At 50.3% G+C, this 14,663-nt stretch overlaps 1 protein-coding gene across 4 annotated transcripts in view; it reads left to right on the forward strand.

Moving 5' to 3' along the window:
* Positions 1-487: 487 nt before the first annotated feature.
* LOC119970450 (metabotropic glutamate receptor 1-like) overlaps positions 488-14,663 on the forward strand; it is a 328,367-nt gene continuing 314,191 nt past the window's right edge. For 3 of the 4 annotated variants that reach the window (XM_038805092.1, XM_038805077.1, XM_038805103.1), the window contains exons 1-2: positions 488-1,077; positions 3,527-4,331. In XM_038805092.1, coding sequence (XP_038661020.1) covers positions 3,590-4,331 — 742 coding nt within the window. In that variant the 5' untranslated portion in view covers positions 488-1,077; positions 3,527-3,589. The remainder of the gene's footprint in view (positions 1,078-3,526; positions 4,332-14,663) is intronic. The other variant, XM_038805082.1, reaches the window with a different exon arrangement.

Raw genomic sequence — 14,663 nt, forward strand, 5'->3', positions numbered from 1 at the left:
CATGCCCCCTGAGGAATAAATTTCTCTCTCTCTTTGCAGTTGAGACAATATCATTTTTTGTTTAGTCAAACCAATGAGACAGTTCTGATTTGTGGCCCGTTCCCTTTGGACAGCTGCCTGGGCTGGCTCTGCACAGTCGAGTTCTGGTCACATTGAGAAACTAGGACATTTCTAAGCCCTGGGAACAGTTGCTATGAGAAACCAGCCATTGAGTCTTCAGGTTTAATTCTCCAGATTGGTCATTCTGTTCGCACAGTAACATCTCCCAGTGCAAGTTTGCAGGAAGGTTCCTTCAGGGGGGCGAAAGTTTCACTTGTGCGGGCTCAAATATTTTTTTTAAAAAAGAAAAATAATTCTGACCTTTTCGCCCGGTGAGAGTGGGTTGCTGCTCTTCGGTATAGGGGGCTTTCTGCACTTGGCTCCGTTTAATTCGTTAACAGACGGTTGATGGTGGGGGGGGGGGGGGGGGGAGATGTCCTGATTTAAAACTCTGCAGTAAAATGCAATGGAAGAGAGAGGGCAGGAGTGTTCAGGCAAGGCAGCTTCTCAACGAGAAACCAACTCGCCTGCCAGTGAGAGGGGGCAGAAAGATTGGACGCGCCTGGCTGCTTAAAGGCGTGCCACCATCGCAATGATCGCAGGTAAGTCTGCAATCTTACCTGCTCATTCTCCTGTGCACCCAAGGAGAGGGAGAGTGACAGAGACACCCTTCTGCTATCACCAGAGCAAGATGCACCGATATCACCCAGCTCCTATCGCAGGGAAATGGGTTTGCTTCTGCTGTTGACTCCTGCGAGTAAGTCTCAAGCCGCGCGTCTGTCTCCATGCAACGCACAGGGGTCCTCTGGCTGTGCCTCCTCGGGTTTGAACTACTCGCAGCTTACCTGTCCGGAGCCCGCTGCTGCTGGATGTGAACTGCGGGACGTGACAACATTTGAGGAGGCCCCCTGTTAACTTCAAGGAAAAGGAGTGAGCAAAAGCGCCCCGTTTGCCAGCTTTCGGAGTTGGAATGGATGTGCGCTGACCGTGGTGCTGAAATCTATCGCTACTACAGGGAGATGTGGAGTCAGTTACCAGGTATGCAGTGACCAGGTACCCTGACACAGGGAGATGTCCAGTCAGTGAGCAGATACCCCTGCCACAGAGAGATGTCCAGTCAGTGAGCAGATACCCCTGCCACAGAGAGATGCCCCTGCCACAGAGAGATGCCCCTGCCACAGAGAGATGCCCAGTCAGTGAGCAGATACCCCTGCCACAGGGAGATGCCCAGATACCCCTGCCACAGAGAGATGCCCAGATACCCCTGCCACAGAGAGATGCCCAGATACCCCTACCACAGAGAGATGTCCAGTCAGTGCCCAGATACCCTTGCCACAGGGAGATGTCCAGTCAGTGCCCAGATACCCCTGCCACAGGGAGATGTCTAGATACCCCTGCCACAGGGAGATGTCCAGTCAGTAAGCAGATACCCCTGCCACAGAGAGATGTCCAGTCAGTAAGCAGATACCCCTGCCACAGGGAGATGTCCAGCCAGTGAGCAGATACCCCTGCCACAGAGAGATGTCCCTGCCACAGAGAGATGCCCAGATACCCCTGCCACAGAGAGATGCCCAGATACCCCTGCCACAGGGAGATGTCCAGTCAGTGAGCAGATACCCCTGCCACAGGGAGATGCCCAGATACTCCTGCCACAGAGAGATGTCCAGTCAGTGAGCAGATACCCCTGCCACAGGGAGATGTCCAGTCAGTGAGCAGATACCCCTGCCACAGGGAGATGTCCACATACCCCTGCCACAGAGAGATGTCCAGTCAGTGAGCAGATACCCCTGCCACAGAGAGATGCCCAGATACCCCTGCCACAGAGAGATGCCCAGATACCCCTGCCACAGGGAGATGCCCCTGCCACAGAGAGATGTGCAGATACCCCTGCCACAGGGAGATGTCCAGTCAGTGAGCAGATACCCCTGCCACAGAGAGATGCCCCTGCCACGGAGAGATGCCCCTGCCACAGAGAGATGTCTAGATACCCCTGCCACAGGGAGATGTCCAGTCAGTGCCCATATACCCCTGCCACGGGGAGATGTCCAGTCAGTGAGCAGATACCCCGCCACAGGGAGATGTCCAGTCAGTGAGCAGATACCCCTGCCACAGGGAGATGTCCAGTCAGTGAGCAGATACCCCTGCCACAGGGAGATGTCCAGTCAGTGAGCAGATACCCCTGCCACAGGGAGATGTCCAGTCAGTGCCCATATACCCCTGCCACAGGGAGATGTCCAGTCAGTGAGCAGATACCCCTGCCACAGGGAGATGCCCATATACCCCTGCCACAGGGAGATGCCCAGATACCCCTGCCACAGGGAGATGCCCATATACCCCTGCCATATGGAGATGCCCAGTCAGTGATCAGATACCCCTGCCACAGGGAGATGCCCATATACCCCTGCCACAGGGAGATGTCCAGTCAGTGAGCAGATACCCCTGCCACAGGGAGATGTCCAGATACCCCTGCCACAGAGAGATGTCCAGTCAGTGAGCAGATACCCCTGCCACAGGGAGATGTCCATTCAGTGAGCAGATACCCCTGCCACAGGGAGATGTCCAGATACCCCTGCCACAGGGAAATGTCCATTCAGTGAGCAGATACCCCTGCCACAGGGAGATGTCCATATACCCCTGCCACAGAGAGATGTCCAGTCAGTGAGCAGATACCCCTGCCACAGGGAGATGCCCAGATACCCCTGCCACAGAGAGATGTCCACTCACTGACCAGGTATTCAATTCCACATCTTATCAGTATTGGTGTGGTTAACTGCGTTATACATTCAACCGGTGGGTGGGGGGTATAAAGATTTGAAACTGCGCGTTATCTGGAAATTGAGTGAAGGCTGGTCCTCCGGCTGACGGGGCCTTTAGTGAGAACCTGTAGGTGTGATCGGTCTGACATTAATCCCCAAAGTGTGACCCGGCTACAGAGTTGGAAAGCCTCCTGTTCATGTCGCTTAGCGTTGGAACTGCACCCGTTATAAGGCAGATTTTCTAAGTCTCTCACTGAAGACTTGGCTGAATTTTCCCCTTGATTTTAGTCCAGGGCAGAGTTACTGCGTTTCAAGATGTTTTATTACAATTGTCACTGGCAGCAGGGGGAGAAAGATTTTGCGACGCCTTTCTTCAAAGCTGCCCTGCCCACCTTGAGGGAGGAAGGCCGGGGTGCTCCCTGTGTGTGTGTGGGACATGAGCCTTAGTGAAGTCAGTCAGCCGCAGGACGTGGGGACCTCCACACCTCTCGCTCGGAGATACTGATGGACGGGGAGCAGGGTTCTCTCATTCGCCCCTATCCAGGGTCTCACAACTTTACTGAGACCCATTCCCAAGAACTTGAGTTTCTCCGAGCTGGACATCAAAGTGGTGCTGACATCCACACTCTGCTAACTGGGCCACCCTTTCACAACACTAACCTCAGCACAGTGCAACTCCACTGCACCTAGATGGGTGTTTAATTGCTGTTTTTGATGCTTTTTTTTAATAGGTTCAACTGTTTGTTTAGTCGGTCTGCACTTCCTTTACGCCTGATATAAAGATTAGTGTGAACATGTCCATTGAGAGGATGGCCAGCCAGGGCAGGATGACAAGTTGGAAGTATCCTCACACTGAAGTGCTGACCCTGTGCCTGCTTTTCATCCCAGTGGCTCTGGCCGCCCAGGAGCCAGAAGCCGGGAAGAGGGTCCTGCTGTCTATGAACTCGGTGCAACGCTCGGTGGCCCGCATGGATGGCGATGTGATCATTGGGGCTCTGTTCTCGGTGCACCACCAGCCGCCGGCGGCGAATGTGCCCGAGAGGAAATGTGGAGAGATCCGGGAGCAGTACGGCATCCAGCGGGTGGAAGCCATGTTCCACACTCTGGACAAAATCAACGCCAACCTCCACCTCCTGCCCAACATCACCCTGGGCTGCGAGATCCGAGACTCTTGCTGGCACTCGTCCGTAGCCCTGGAACAAAGCATCGAGTTCATCCGAGACTCCCTGATCTCCATGAGGAACGAGAGGGATGGACTGACCCAGTGTCTCGAAGGGCCCGGGTCAGAGGCCAAGACCCCCATAGCTGGGGTCATCGGACCAGGCTCCAGTTCTGTGGCCATCCAGGTACAGAACCTCCTGCAGCTCTTCAACATCCCTCAGATCGCCTACTCTGCCACCAGTATCGACCTGAGCGACAAAACTCTCTTTCAATACTTCCTCCGGGTTGTACCATCTGACACTCTGCAAGCCAGGGCTATGCTGGACATTGTACAGAGGTACAACTGGACCTATGTTTCTGCTGTTCACACTGAAGGTAAAGAGAAGTCTTGGTATGTGTGTATGTGTGGGTCTGTGTGGGTATGTGTTTGTGGGGTGGGTGGCTGTGTGTATGTGTGTGTGGGTATGTGTTTGTGGGGTGAGTGTGTATGTCTGTGTGGGTGGGTGTGTTTGTGGGGAGGGTGGGTGGGTGGGTGTGTTTGTGGGGTGGGTGTGTGTTTGTGGGGTGGGTGTGTGTGTGTGTGTTTGTGGGGAGGGTGGGTGGGTGTGTGTTTGTGGGATGGGTGGGTGTGTGTGGGTGTGTGTTTGTGGGGTGTGTGTGTGTTTGTGGGGAGGGTGGGTGGGTGTGTGTGTTTGTGGGGTGGGTGGGTGTGTGTTTGTGGGGAGGGTGGGTGTGTGTGTGGGGGCAGCAGGGTAGCATGGTGGTTAGCATAAATGCTTCACAGCTCCAGGGTCCCAGGTTCGATTCCCGGCTGGGTCACTGTCTGTGTGGAGTCTGCACGTCCTCCCCGTGTGTGCGTGGGTTTCCTCCGGGTGCTCCGGTTTCCTCCCACAGTCCAAAGATGTGCGGGTTAGGTGGATTGGCCATGCTAAATTCCCCGTAGTGTCCTAATAAAAAGTAAGGTTAGGGGGGGGTTGTTGGGTTACGGGTATAGGGTGGATACGTGGGTTTGAGTAGGGTGATCATGGCTAGGCACAACATTGAGGGCCGAAGGGCCTGTTCTGTGCTGTACTGTTCTATGTTCTATGTTTGTGGGGAGGGTGGGTGTGTGTGTGTGTTTGTGGGGAGGGTGGGTGGGTGTGTGTGTTTGTGGGGTGGGTGGGTGTGTGGGGGGGTGTGTGTGGGTGGGTGTGTGTTTGTGGGAAGGGTGGGTGGGTGTGTGTGTTTGTGGGGAGGGTGGGTGGATGTGCGTGTGTGTGGGTGGGTGTGTGTTTGTGGGGAGGGTGGGTGGGTGTGTGTTTGTGGGGAGGGTGGGTGGGTGTGTGTTTGTGGGGAGGGTGGGTGTGTGTTTGCGGGGTGGGTGGGTGGGTGTGTGTTTGTGGGGAGGGTGGGTGTGTGTTTGCGGGGTGGGTGTGTGTGCGTGTGTGTGGGTGGGTGTGTGTTTGTGGGGAGGGTGGGTGGGTGTGTGTTTGTGGGGAGGGTGGGTGTGTGTTTGCGGGGTGGGTGTGTGTGCGTGTGTGTGGGGTGGGTGGGTGTGTGTTTGTGGGGAGGGTGGGTGTGTGTGTTTGTGGGGAGTGTGGGTGTGTGTGTTTGTGGGGTGGGTGGGTGTGTGTGAGTGTGTTTGTGGGGAGGGTGGGTGTGTGTTTGCGGGGTGGGTGGGTGTGTGTGTTTGTGGGGTGGGTGGGTGTGTGTGTGTGTGTGGGAGGTGGGTGTGTGTTTGTGGGGTGGGTGGGTGTGTGTTTGTGGGGTGGGTGTGTTTGTGGCGTGGGTGGGTGTGTGTGGGTGGGTGTGTGTTTGTGGGGTGGGTGGGTGTGTGTTTGTGGGGAGGGTGGGTGGGTGTGTGTGTTTGTGGGGTGGGTGGGTGTGTGTTTGTGGGGTGGGTGGGTGTGTGCGTGTTTGTGGCGTGGGTGGGTGTGTGTGGGTGGGTGTGTGTTTGTGGGGTGGGTGGGTGTGTGTGTGTGTGTTTGTGGGGAGGGTGGGTGGGTGTGTGTGTGTGGGGGGCAGGTGTGTGTTTGTGGGGTGGGTGGGTGTGTGTGTGTGGGTGGGTGTGTGTTTGTGGGGTGGGTGGGTGTGTGTGTGTGTGTTTGTGGGGTGGGTGGGTGGGTGTGTGTGTGGGAGGTGGGTGTGTGTTTGTGGGGTGGGTGGGTGTGTGTGTGTGTGTGGGGGGCGGGTGTGTGTTTGTGGGGTGGGTGGGTGGGTGTGTGTGGGTGGGTGTGTGTTTGTGGGTGTGGGTGTGTGGGGGGGAGGTGTGGGTAGGTGGTTGCTGCTTTGCACCCTGGTTTTTGTACAGCTGTAAGAGTCCACTCAGGCTGCAGAACTTCTGTGATGGTAAGAGGAGGGCAACCGATTCAAGTGTCTTTCCCAATTCTGATGAGAGGTCACAGACTAGAAAGGTTAACTCCATTCCCCTCTTCACAGATACCGCCAATGCTGAGGATTTCCAACACTTCCTTTCCAATCTCCAGCAATATTTTGACCTGGCATTCCCTGGGTGTGGGCGGTGGAAAGTAGAAACATGTTTGGGACAGAGAAAGAATCAATCGCCTCGACTCCAGTAACCTAAACATTCTAACCGTGCATTTGGGGGGGGGGGGGGGGTGCAGTTCTCAGGCTGTCACATTCCAATTTCCCTGACCAGGCAGCGGTGAAGGGCCCACAGTATAACTGGGTGCCACTGACTGGCGCCCGGTTTAAAGTCGGTTCCAGCCCCTGTGGTACCTGAGGGCCGCTTTCAGCTTTCTAATTCTCACCTTGGTTCAGAAGTAACTCGGTCACCGTGAGTCAGAAAGCCGTGGATTCCAGCCTCATCTCGGGTCACCTGCAGGGACACTTCAATAATAATAATAATCTTTATTGTCACTGCAATGAAATTACTGTGAAAACCCCCCAGTCGCCACACTCTGGCGCCTGTTCGGGTACACTGAGGGAGAATTCAGAATGCCCAATTCACCTAACAAGCACGTCTTTCGGGACTTGTGGGAGGAAACCAGAGCACCCGGAGGAAAGCCAAGCAGACACAGGGACAACGTGCAGACTCTGCACAGAGACCCGGGCGCTGTGAAGCAACAATGCTAACCACGGCTATTGCAATGTTGGAAGGTTTGCCTATTCAGATGAGATGCTGACCTGAGTCTCCCCCCTCTGCCCATTTGCCTGGAGACTGGCTGAATTTGTGGAATGATGTGAGGGACCGAATGAAGAATGCAACCAGCCTGGAAACAATACACAGGGCGCCTAACTGAGCCCAGCCATCCCCTAGAAAGGGAGATAATGGTGAGGTTGCACTGTGGCTGGACCAGTGATCCATTCTCCCCAAGTAAATGGACACAGCAGCTGGTAGAATTTGAATGGAGTTAACAAATCTGGAATATTACCCTAATCTCAGTGATGGAGACCATTAGACTACCATTAACTGTTGTTTAAAAAATACAACACCTGCTTCACTCAATTTGCCACCCTTACCCAGTTTGGCCTCGATGTGACTCCAAACCCACAGCAATGTGGTTAACTCTTAACAGGGGCTGGTTTAGCTCACTCAGCTAAATCGCTGGCTTTTAAAGCAGACCAAGCAGGCCAGCAGCACGGTTCGATTCCCGTACCAGCCTCCCCGGACAGGCGTCGGAATGTGGCGACTAGGGGCTTTTCACAGTAACTTCATTGAAGCCTACTTGTGACAATAAGCCATTTTCATTTTCATTTCATTTCTTACCTGCCGCTCTGCAATGGTTAGTTCTAACAAGGTTAGTTCAAGGGCAATTAGGGATGGGCAACATATTCTGGCCTTGCCAGTGATGTCCACGTCCCATGAACGAATCAATGAAAAATGTTCTGTGATTTGTTGCCCTTCCAATCACTGGCAACACGGTAGCATAGTGATGAGTACAATTGCTTCACAGCTCCAGGGTCCCAGGTTCGATTCCCTGCTGGGTCACTGTCTGTGCGGAGTCTGCACGTTCTCCCCGTGAGTGCGTGAGTTTCCTCCGGGTGCTGCGGTTTCCTCCCACAGTCCAAAGACGTGCAGGTTAGGTGAATTGGCCAGGCTAAATTGCCCTCAGTGTCCAAAGTTGCCCTTAGTGTTGGGTGGGGTTACTGGGTTATGGGGGTAGGGTGGAGGTGTGCGGTTGGGAAGGGTGCTCTTTCCAAGAGCTGGTGCAGACTCGATGGGCCGAATGGCCTCCTGCACTGTAAACTCTATGAAGAGGAACCCAAGTCCATTCTCGGTATTCAGTATTGTTATGGTCTGAAGAGCACGGGCTTGGATTAATTAGTCTCAATATTTTAAGTCCTGCAAAATCTAATTTCACGTTGGTTTGAAAAATATAAATGCTGACAATCTCTGCTGCAGGCCCTGATAATGCTGTGACAAGCACCATCTTTTACTCCATCTTTTTAAAATTAATTTATGGAACGTGACCAGGGTCGGCATTAATTACAAATCCCTAGTTACCTTTGAGACGTGGTGGTGAATCTTCTTTAGGAACCACGACAGTCTTCATGGTGAATTTGCTGCCACAATGTTGTTAGGTAGGGAGTCACAGGCTTTTGAGCCAGCCATGATGAAAGAGCAACGATAGTTGATCCAATTCGGAGTGGTGTTTCACTTGGAGGGGAACTCGGAGCTGAATGGCATTATCAGCTCCGACACACCACTTCAAGTCATGCACCATCCTGAATTGGGTCAACTATTGTTGCTCCTTTGTTGTCACTGGCTTCCCTTTTCCTTCATGTAGCAGAGACTACATGCTTATAAGGTACTCCTTGCATGACCTCCAGTCAGGAGCCACTCAAAAATCCATGTGTGGTCAAGGCTGGTCTAGTTGGGTTTGAAGATATAGCAGAATTCCGTTCGAGCATTATACCCCAGCCATAGTTACTGAATATAATTCTTGCCTCGTATTTCCCAAGCTGACCACCTTTCCAATTTCCACATGGGAACCCATTTTCACACTTGAATATGAATGACCCCAGGTGCTAACAAAAATAAAGGAGCAAAAAGGCAACATGGTAAGTGATTGATGATTGTAAGGGTATCATACTCCATTTTCCACCTTAACAAACAGTCTATATAGACTGTTGGGTCAGCCTCACTCAGTAACCCAAAATGCTGGGCGCCATTCTCCCATCGGGCGGACTAAGTGCTGACGCCGGCGTAAAAACGGGAGTGTTTTACTCCGTCATCGGCGCCCATTGCGAGACCCGATCCACCGGGCCACAGTGGGGTAGCACGGCACTGGAGCGGCCCATGCCACTCCAGCTGCCGATCCCGGCGTGGACCCAGGGTCCGAGCATGCGCAGTTGGGCCGGCACAAACTAGCGCATGCGCAGTGGCCTTCTTCTCCACGCCGGCCCCGACGCCAAATGGCGCAGGGCTACAGGAGCCAGCACGGAGGAAAGGAGGCCCCCTGACAGAAAGGCCGGCCCGCCGATCAGTGGGCCCCGATCGCGGGCCAGGCCACTACGGAGGCCTCCCCGGGAGTCGGATTCGGGCCGGTGAATCGGCGTGCTGGCCCGGGCCGGAGAGTCAGAGCATACCCCGACCGGCGCCACGCCGACCACACCAGCCCCAGTGGCGCCAATTCTCTGCCCGGCATCGGGGCGGCATGGCGCGATTCGCGCGGCCTGCCGGTAGTTCTCCGGCCCGGCGGGGGGGTTGGAGAATTCCACCCCCTATCCTAATTCACACCAAATAACTATAATTTCCACCATTGTATAATGGCCAGTAAATGTTGATCTTTGAAGTTGTAAAACTGAGTTTTTTACTTAATTGGCCAGGGAGGGAACTTTTGATTTAATTCATACACTATTTGCAATAAAATAATACCAAGAGTTTGAATATATTTATTAGACGTTAACAAAAACAGTGAACATTGTTTGGAATTCTGATAGAGCTTCTTGAGGGTAAATGTAGCAGCAGAACAGTTGATGTCCATGTTGAGATCGGCTGGGGAGTGAGGGGATGACACATGGTGAACTTAGTTGGCAGTACATTATAGAGTGATTTGCATGTGTAATACAAGGATGTAGATTAGTTAAATAGACAATAGTTGCTCTGGCTTCCGCACCAAAAACAAATTTCAATCATGTTGGTGCTCTAAATGATGGCAGCCTGGCAAGGCAATCATTTGACGGAGGGCGGAGGGTGGTTTCAATGGTTCAACCTTTGCTCCCTCTTTGTCTTTGCCTACATAAACAGATATGCTTATTGGAAGCATCAATGTGACATATAGAAATCTCATGTTGTCACGTTCAGCCTGAGATTGCTGAATGTTGAATGGTGTGAGGACCAATGCAAATGTGTGAAGTTGCAGATTATAGTTTCCGAGCGCACAAGCTTTAAGAAATTGATTGCACTCTCCTAAAAACTGTTTTCTACTCAGGCATGTAATACATACAAAATAATCCCGTTTGTTAGCTTCCATTCAGCCTCCTCTGAATAAATTGCTTTTCAATCCTCTTCCTGAAAGAATATGAAATCAGTTCGAGAAGCAGGAGATGTCCATTTGACCCTTTGAGTCATCTCCACCGATCAACAAGATCAAAGTTGTTTTATCTTAAATGCACCTTCCTGCACTATTCCCATTTCCCTTAATTCCCTCAGTATTGAAAATATTAATCGACCACTTTCTTGAATATACTCAATGAATGAACATCCACAATGCTGTGAGCTATCGGGGCAGCATGATGGCACAGTGGTTAGCATTGCTGCCTCCGGAGCTGAGGACCCGGGTTCGAATCCCGGCCCTGGGTCACTGTCTGTGAGGAGTTTGCACATTCTCCCCGTGTCTGCGTAGGTTTCACCCCCACAACCCAAGGGTTAGGTGGATTGGCCACGTTAAATTGCCCCTTAATTGGAAAAAAGAATTGGGTACTCTAAATTTTTTTTAAAATGCTGTGAGGTATTGGATTCCAAATTCACAACCTTTCCAGTGAAGTACCTTATATTTCTCCTCATCTCAGTCCTAAATGGCCAACCCCTTATCTTGTCACTGTGACCCCATGTTTTGGATTCGTCAGCAAGTACAAAGATTTTGTTGGCATCGACTCTGTCAATCCTCTTAAGAATTGTATATGCTTTAATTAAATTACCTCTCATTCTCCTAAACTCCAGGGAAGATGGGGCTGCTGTACTCAATCTACATTGATCCACAGCCTATTTGCGTTTTCCTCACCGTTTACTTTCCTAACTAACATGGACACATTATACTCAGTCCCCTCATCTAAATCATTAATATAGATTGTAAGTACTGACTCTTCTGGTGCCCTGCTAGTTATAGTCTACCAATCTGAAAATGAGGCATGTATTGTGACTCACTGTTTCCTGTCCATTAACCAATCCTCAACCCATGCTATAGATAGAGTACCTCAAATACGGAAATCTCCGGAGTGAGTCCATGCTGAATTTCAGCACGTTCCGGTTTACAGGAAAAAATTTGGAAGCTTTAATTTAGTAAATAGAGGATACAGTATGATCTCTCTTCTCTCTGAGTCAGGTGGGAGTCAATGTTCGCTAAGCAACTTGGAACGTGGAAAACATCCAATGTCGCAACTCCCTGATCTTTTCCAAGCTGAAATGGGTGGGCTGAAGGTTTATTAAGCACAGAAAAAGCTGTCCGTTTTTTGTACGCCATCGGTTTTTAGGTAGCCGGATTTAAGGTTCTCCACAGTAATATACCACTACCCCCCCAAACCTCTAAGTCCTAATTTTATGCAATAACTTTTTGCGTGACACCTTATAAGACCTATTACAAAAGCCAAATACACGGGTGGGATTCTCCATCAGCGGGATTGTCCATTTCACTGGCAGCGCACTCACGCCTGCCGATTTCCCAATGGCGTGGGGGTGTCCACAATGGGAAACCCCATTGGCCAGTTTCTGGGACAGAGGATGTCGCTGCTGGCAGAAAATGGGTGTGGCGGGACAGAGAATCCCGCTCACTATATCTGCTGGTTCTCCATTAAGGATTTTACTAGTTGCATTCTCAAAACACTCGATTAGATTTGTCAAACATTTCTCTTTCTTAAATCCATCTTTACGCTGTTTAATCATATCATGCTTTTCCAAGTACCCCATCACCATTTCCCTGATAATAAGTTCTAGCATTCAGCTTCTACTGAGGATAGGCTAACTGGCCTTTCGTTCCTTATTTTCTCTCTTCCTTCTTCTTAACTAGCTGGGGTTATGTTTGCTCCCTTTCAATTTTTGAAAATTGTTCTCAATTCCAAGAAGTTCTGGAAGATCAAAATTAATCCATCCACTATTCCTGCAGCTAGATCATAAAATGTAAGATATATGTCAAAGAATAATAGAATCCCCAAAGTGCAGAAGAAGGCCACCCGGAACATCGAATCTGCACCGCCCCCAAAGAGCACCCTACCAAGGCAATTCCCCTGCCCTATCCCCGCGACCTCACCTAACCTGCACATCTTTGGATTGTGGGAGGAAACCGGAACACCCAGAGGAAAGCCACGCAGACATGGGAGAACGTGCAAACTCCACACAGACAATCACCCAAGGCCAGAATTGAACCCGGGTCCCTGGTACTGTGAGGCAGCAGTGCTAACCACCGTGCCACCCAGTGCCCCAGGGAATTATTGCCACGTTGTAATCATTAATTCCTCCATTACTATTTTCTTTACTCATCTGGATTTATTGAAGTTCCCCATTCCCTTGGTTCCCAATAGTTCCCAGAATAATTTTGTATATTTTACCATGAAGACAGAGACATAAGGCGGGATTCCCCCGTACCCGGCGGGGTGGGGGGTCCCGGCGGGACGGAGTGGCGTGAACCACTGCGGCGTCGGCCCACCCCAAAGGTGCTGAATCCTCCGCACCTTCAGGGGCTAGGCCTGCGCCACATTGGTTTGTGCCCCGCCTGCCAGCGTGGAAGGCCTTTGGCGCCACGCCAGCCGGGGCCGAAGGGATTCCGCCAGCTGGCGCAAGTCCGCAAGCGGCTGCTGATGTCATTCCCGCGCATGCGTGGGGGGGGGGGTCACCTACGCGTCGGCCATCGCGGAGGCTGACACGGTCGACGCGTAGGAAAAGAGTGCCCCCCACGGTGGGGCCCAATTGCGGACCAGGCCATCATGGAGGCACCCCCCGGGGCCAGATCTTTACTAATCTTTTTGACGACATTGTAAGCTTTGATCTATTATTATTTCCAACTTCTCTTGTTAGCAGCGAAAGGAAACATTAGTTATTATTTGCAAATCATCTTTTATTTTAATATCTACCTTAGCCAACTTGTTTTTCATACATATGGAGATTGCTTTGCTTAGATTTAAGATCCTACTTTTATACTTAATTAACTCACTTTCAAACTCACTTGACAATTCTTCCCTATTATAGTCACTCTTCCCTAGAGGCCTCCTAACTATAAAGTTACGAATTACACAATACAAGATCTAAATTAGCCTGTTCTTGAGTTGATTCCTTGAGATACTGATCTAGAAAACTATCTTATGTACATTGATAACTCTTGTTCCACACTATTACTACAAAGCTGGTTTGTCAAGTATATTTGCCAAATAAAGTCCCACATGATAACTCGATTACCCTTGATGCAGACATCTCCAATTTTCTGATTTTAACTCTACCCTCAGTTACAACTACTGTTAGTTGGCATATAAACAACTCCCACCAACATTTATGCCCCCTAACACTTCTTAAATCCACCCTAACTGCTTTTATTTCTTGACTTGCTGAGCCCAGATCCTATCTTTTTACTGTCTTTATCGCATCCTTTATTATCAGGGCCACCACATTTTCCTTACCCCTTTGAAAAGTTAAGTATGCTGGAATATTTAGTTCCCAACCTTGGTCAGTTTGCAATCAAGTCGCCATAAGCTTATTAGATCAAACCTAACTTTCCCATTTTTAAAATTTTCCCTGATGTCACCTGAGCAGGGCCAGCGAGTAGGGGGTACACACAGGACTAAACACTGGGGTCAGGTGTCTGGGACTTGGGGTTCCAAGCAGCTTCGCAATGTTCACACTGAGCAGCCAAAGCTACAGGCATAACAGACACGCTTTGACAAAAGCAAATGTGTCAGTGTTATGGGCTTTAACAACTCCAAAGTATATTATGGAGTCCACCATAATTTATTTATTGATTTTGGTTACGATGAGCACAAGAGCCTGCCTTTCAGGTGTTAATTCAACAGAGTTCTGAGAGCTTTTTAATCAAAAAGCAAGCTTTATTCTCTGAATTTAGTTAACATTTGTATACACACACAGTAAGAATTATTATCAACTACAAATTAAAGACCCTACACAGCAACAGTAATCTATGTATTAATCTATGTATCTTAATTAATTCCCCCTAAACTGTTCCAATTCAACAACAAGAAGCCATAAACCAAAAACCCCTTTTTACCAAAACAGTAGGTAACTATAATAATTGGGTTTCTTCCTTGGAATAACTCTTCAAAATTGAAAATAGAGAGTCAGGCTGAGAGACTCCGTCTGAGTCTACAGCAGCCAAATGTGAAAAATGAAAGTAAAAACTCAGAGCCACAAACCAGCTCCAAACCCGAAGTGAAAGTAATGCCAACTCCCAGAGCCACAGCCCAGCTCCACCCACTCAATGACATCACTAATGCCATGTGGTAAGATTAAAACATTTCTTAAAGAGACACTCACATGACAGTCTGACTGAGAGTTCTAATTTTTCTCTCTCTCAGTGTCAGGTCAATTTTTGTCACCACTAC

This window comes from Scyliorhinus canicula, chromosome 1, assembly GCF_902713615.1.
Source record: "Scyliorhinus canicula chromosome 1, sScyCan1.1, whole genome shotgun sequence".
Taxonomy (NCBI): domain Eukaryota; kingdom Metazoa; phylum Chordata; class Chondrichthyes; order Carcharhiniformes; family Scyliorhinidae; genus Scyliorhinus; species Scyliorhinus canicula.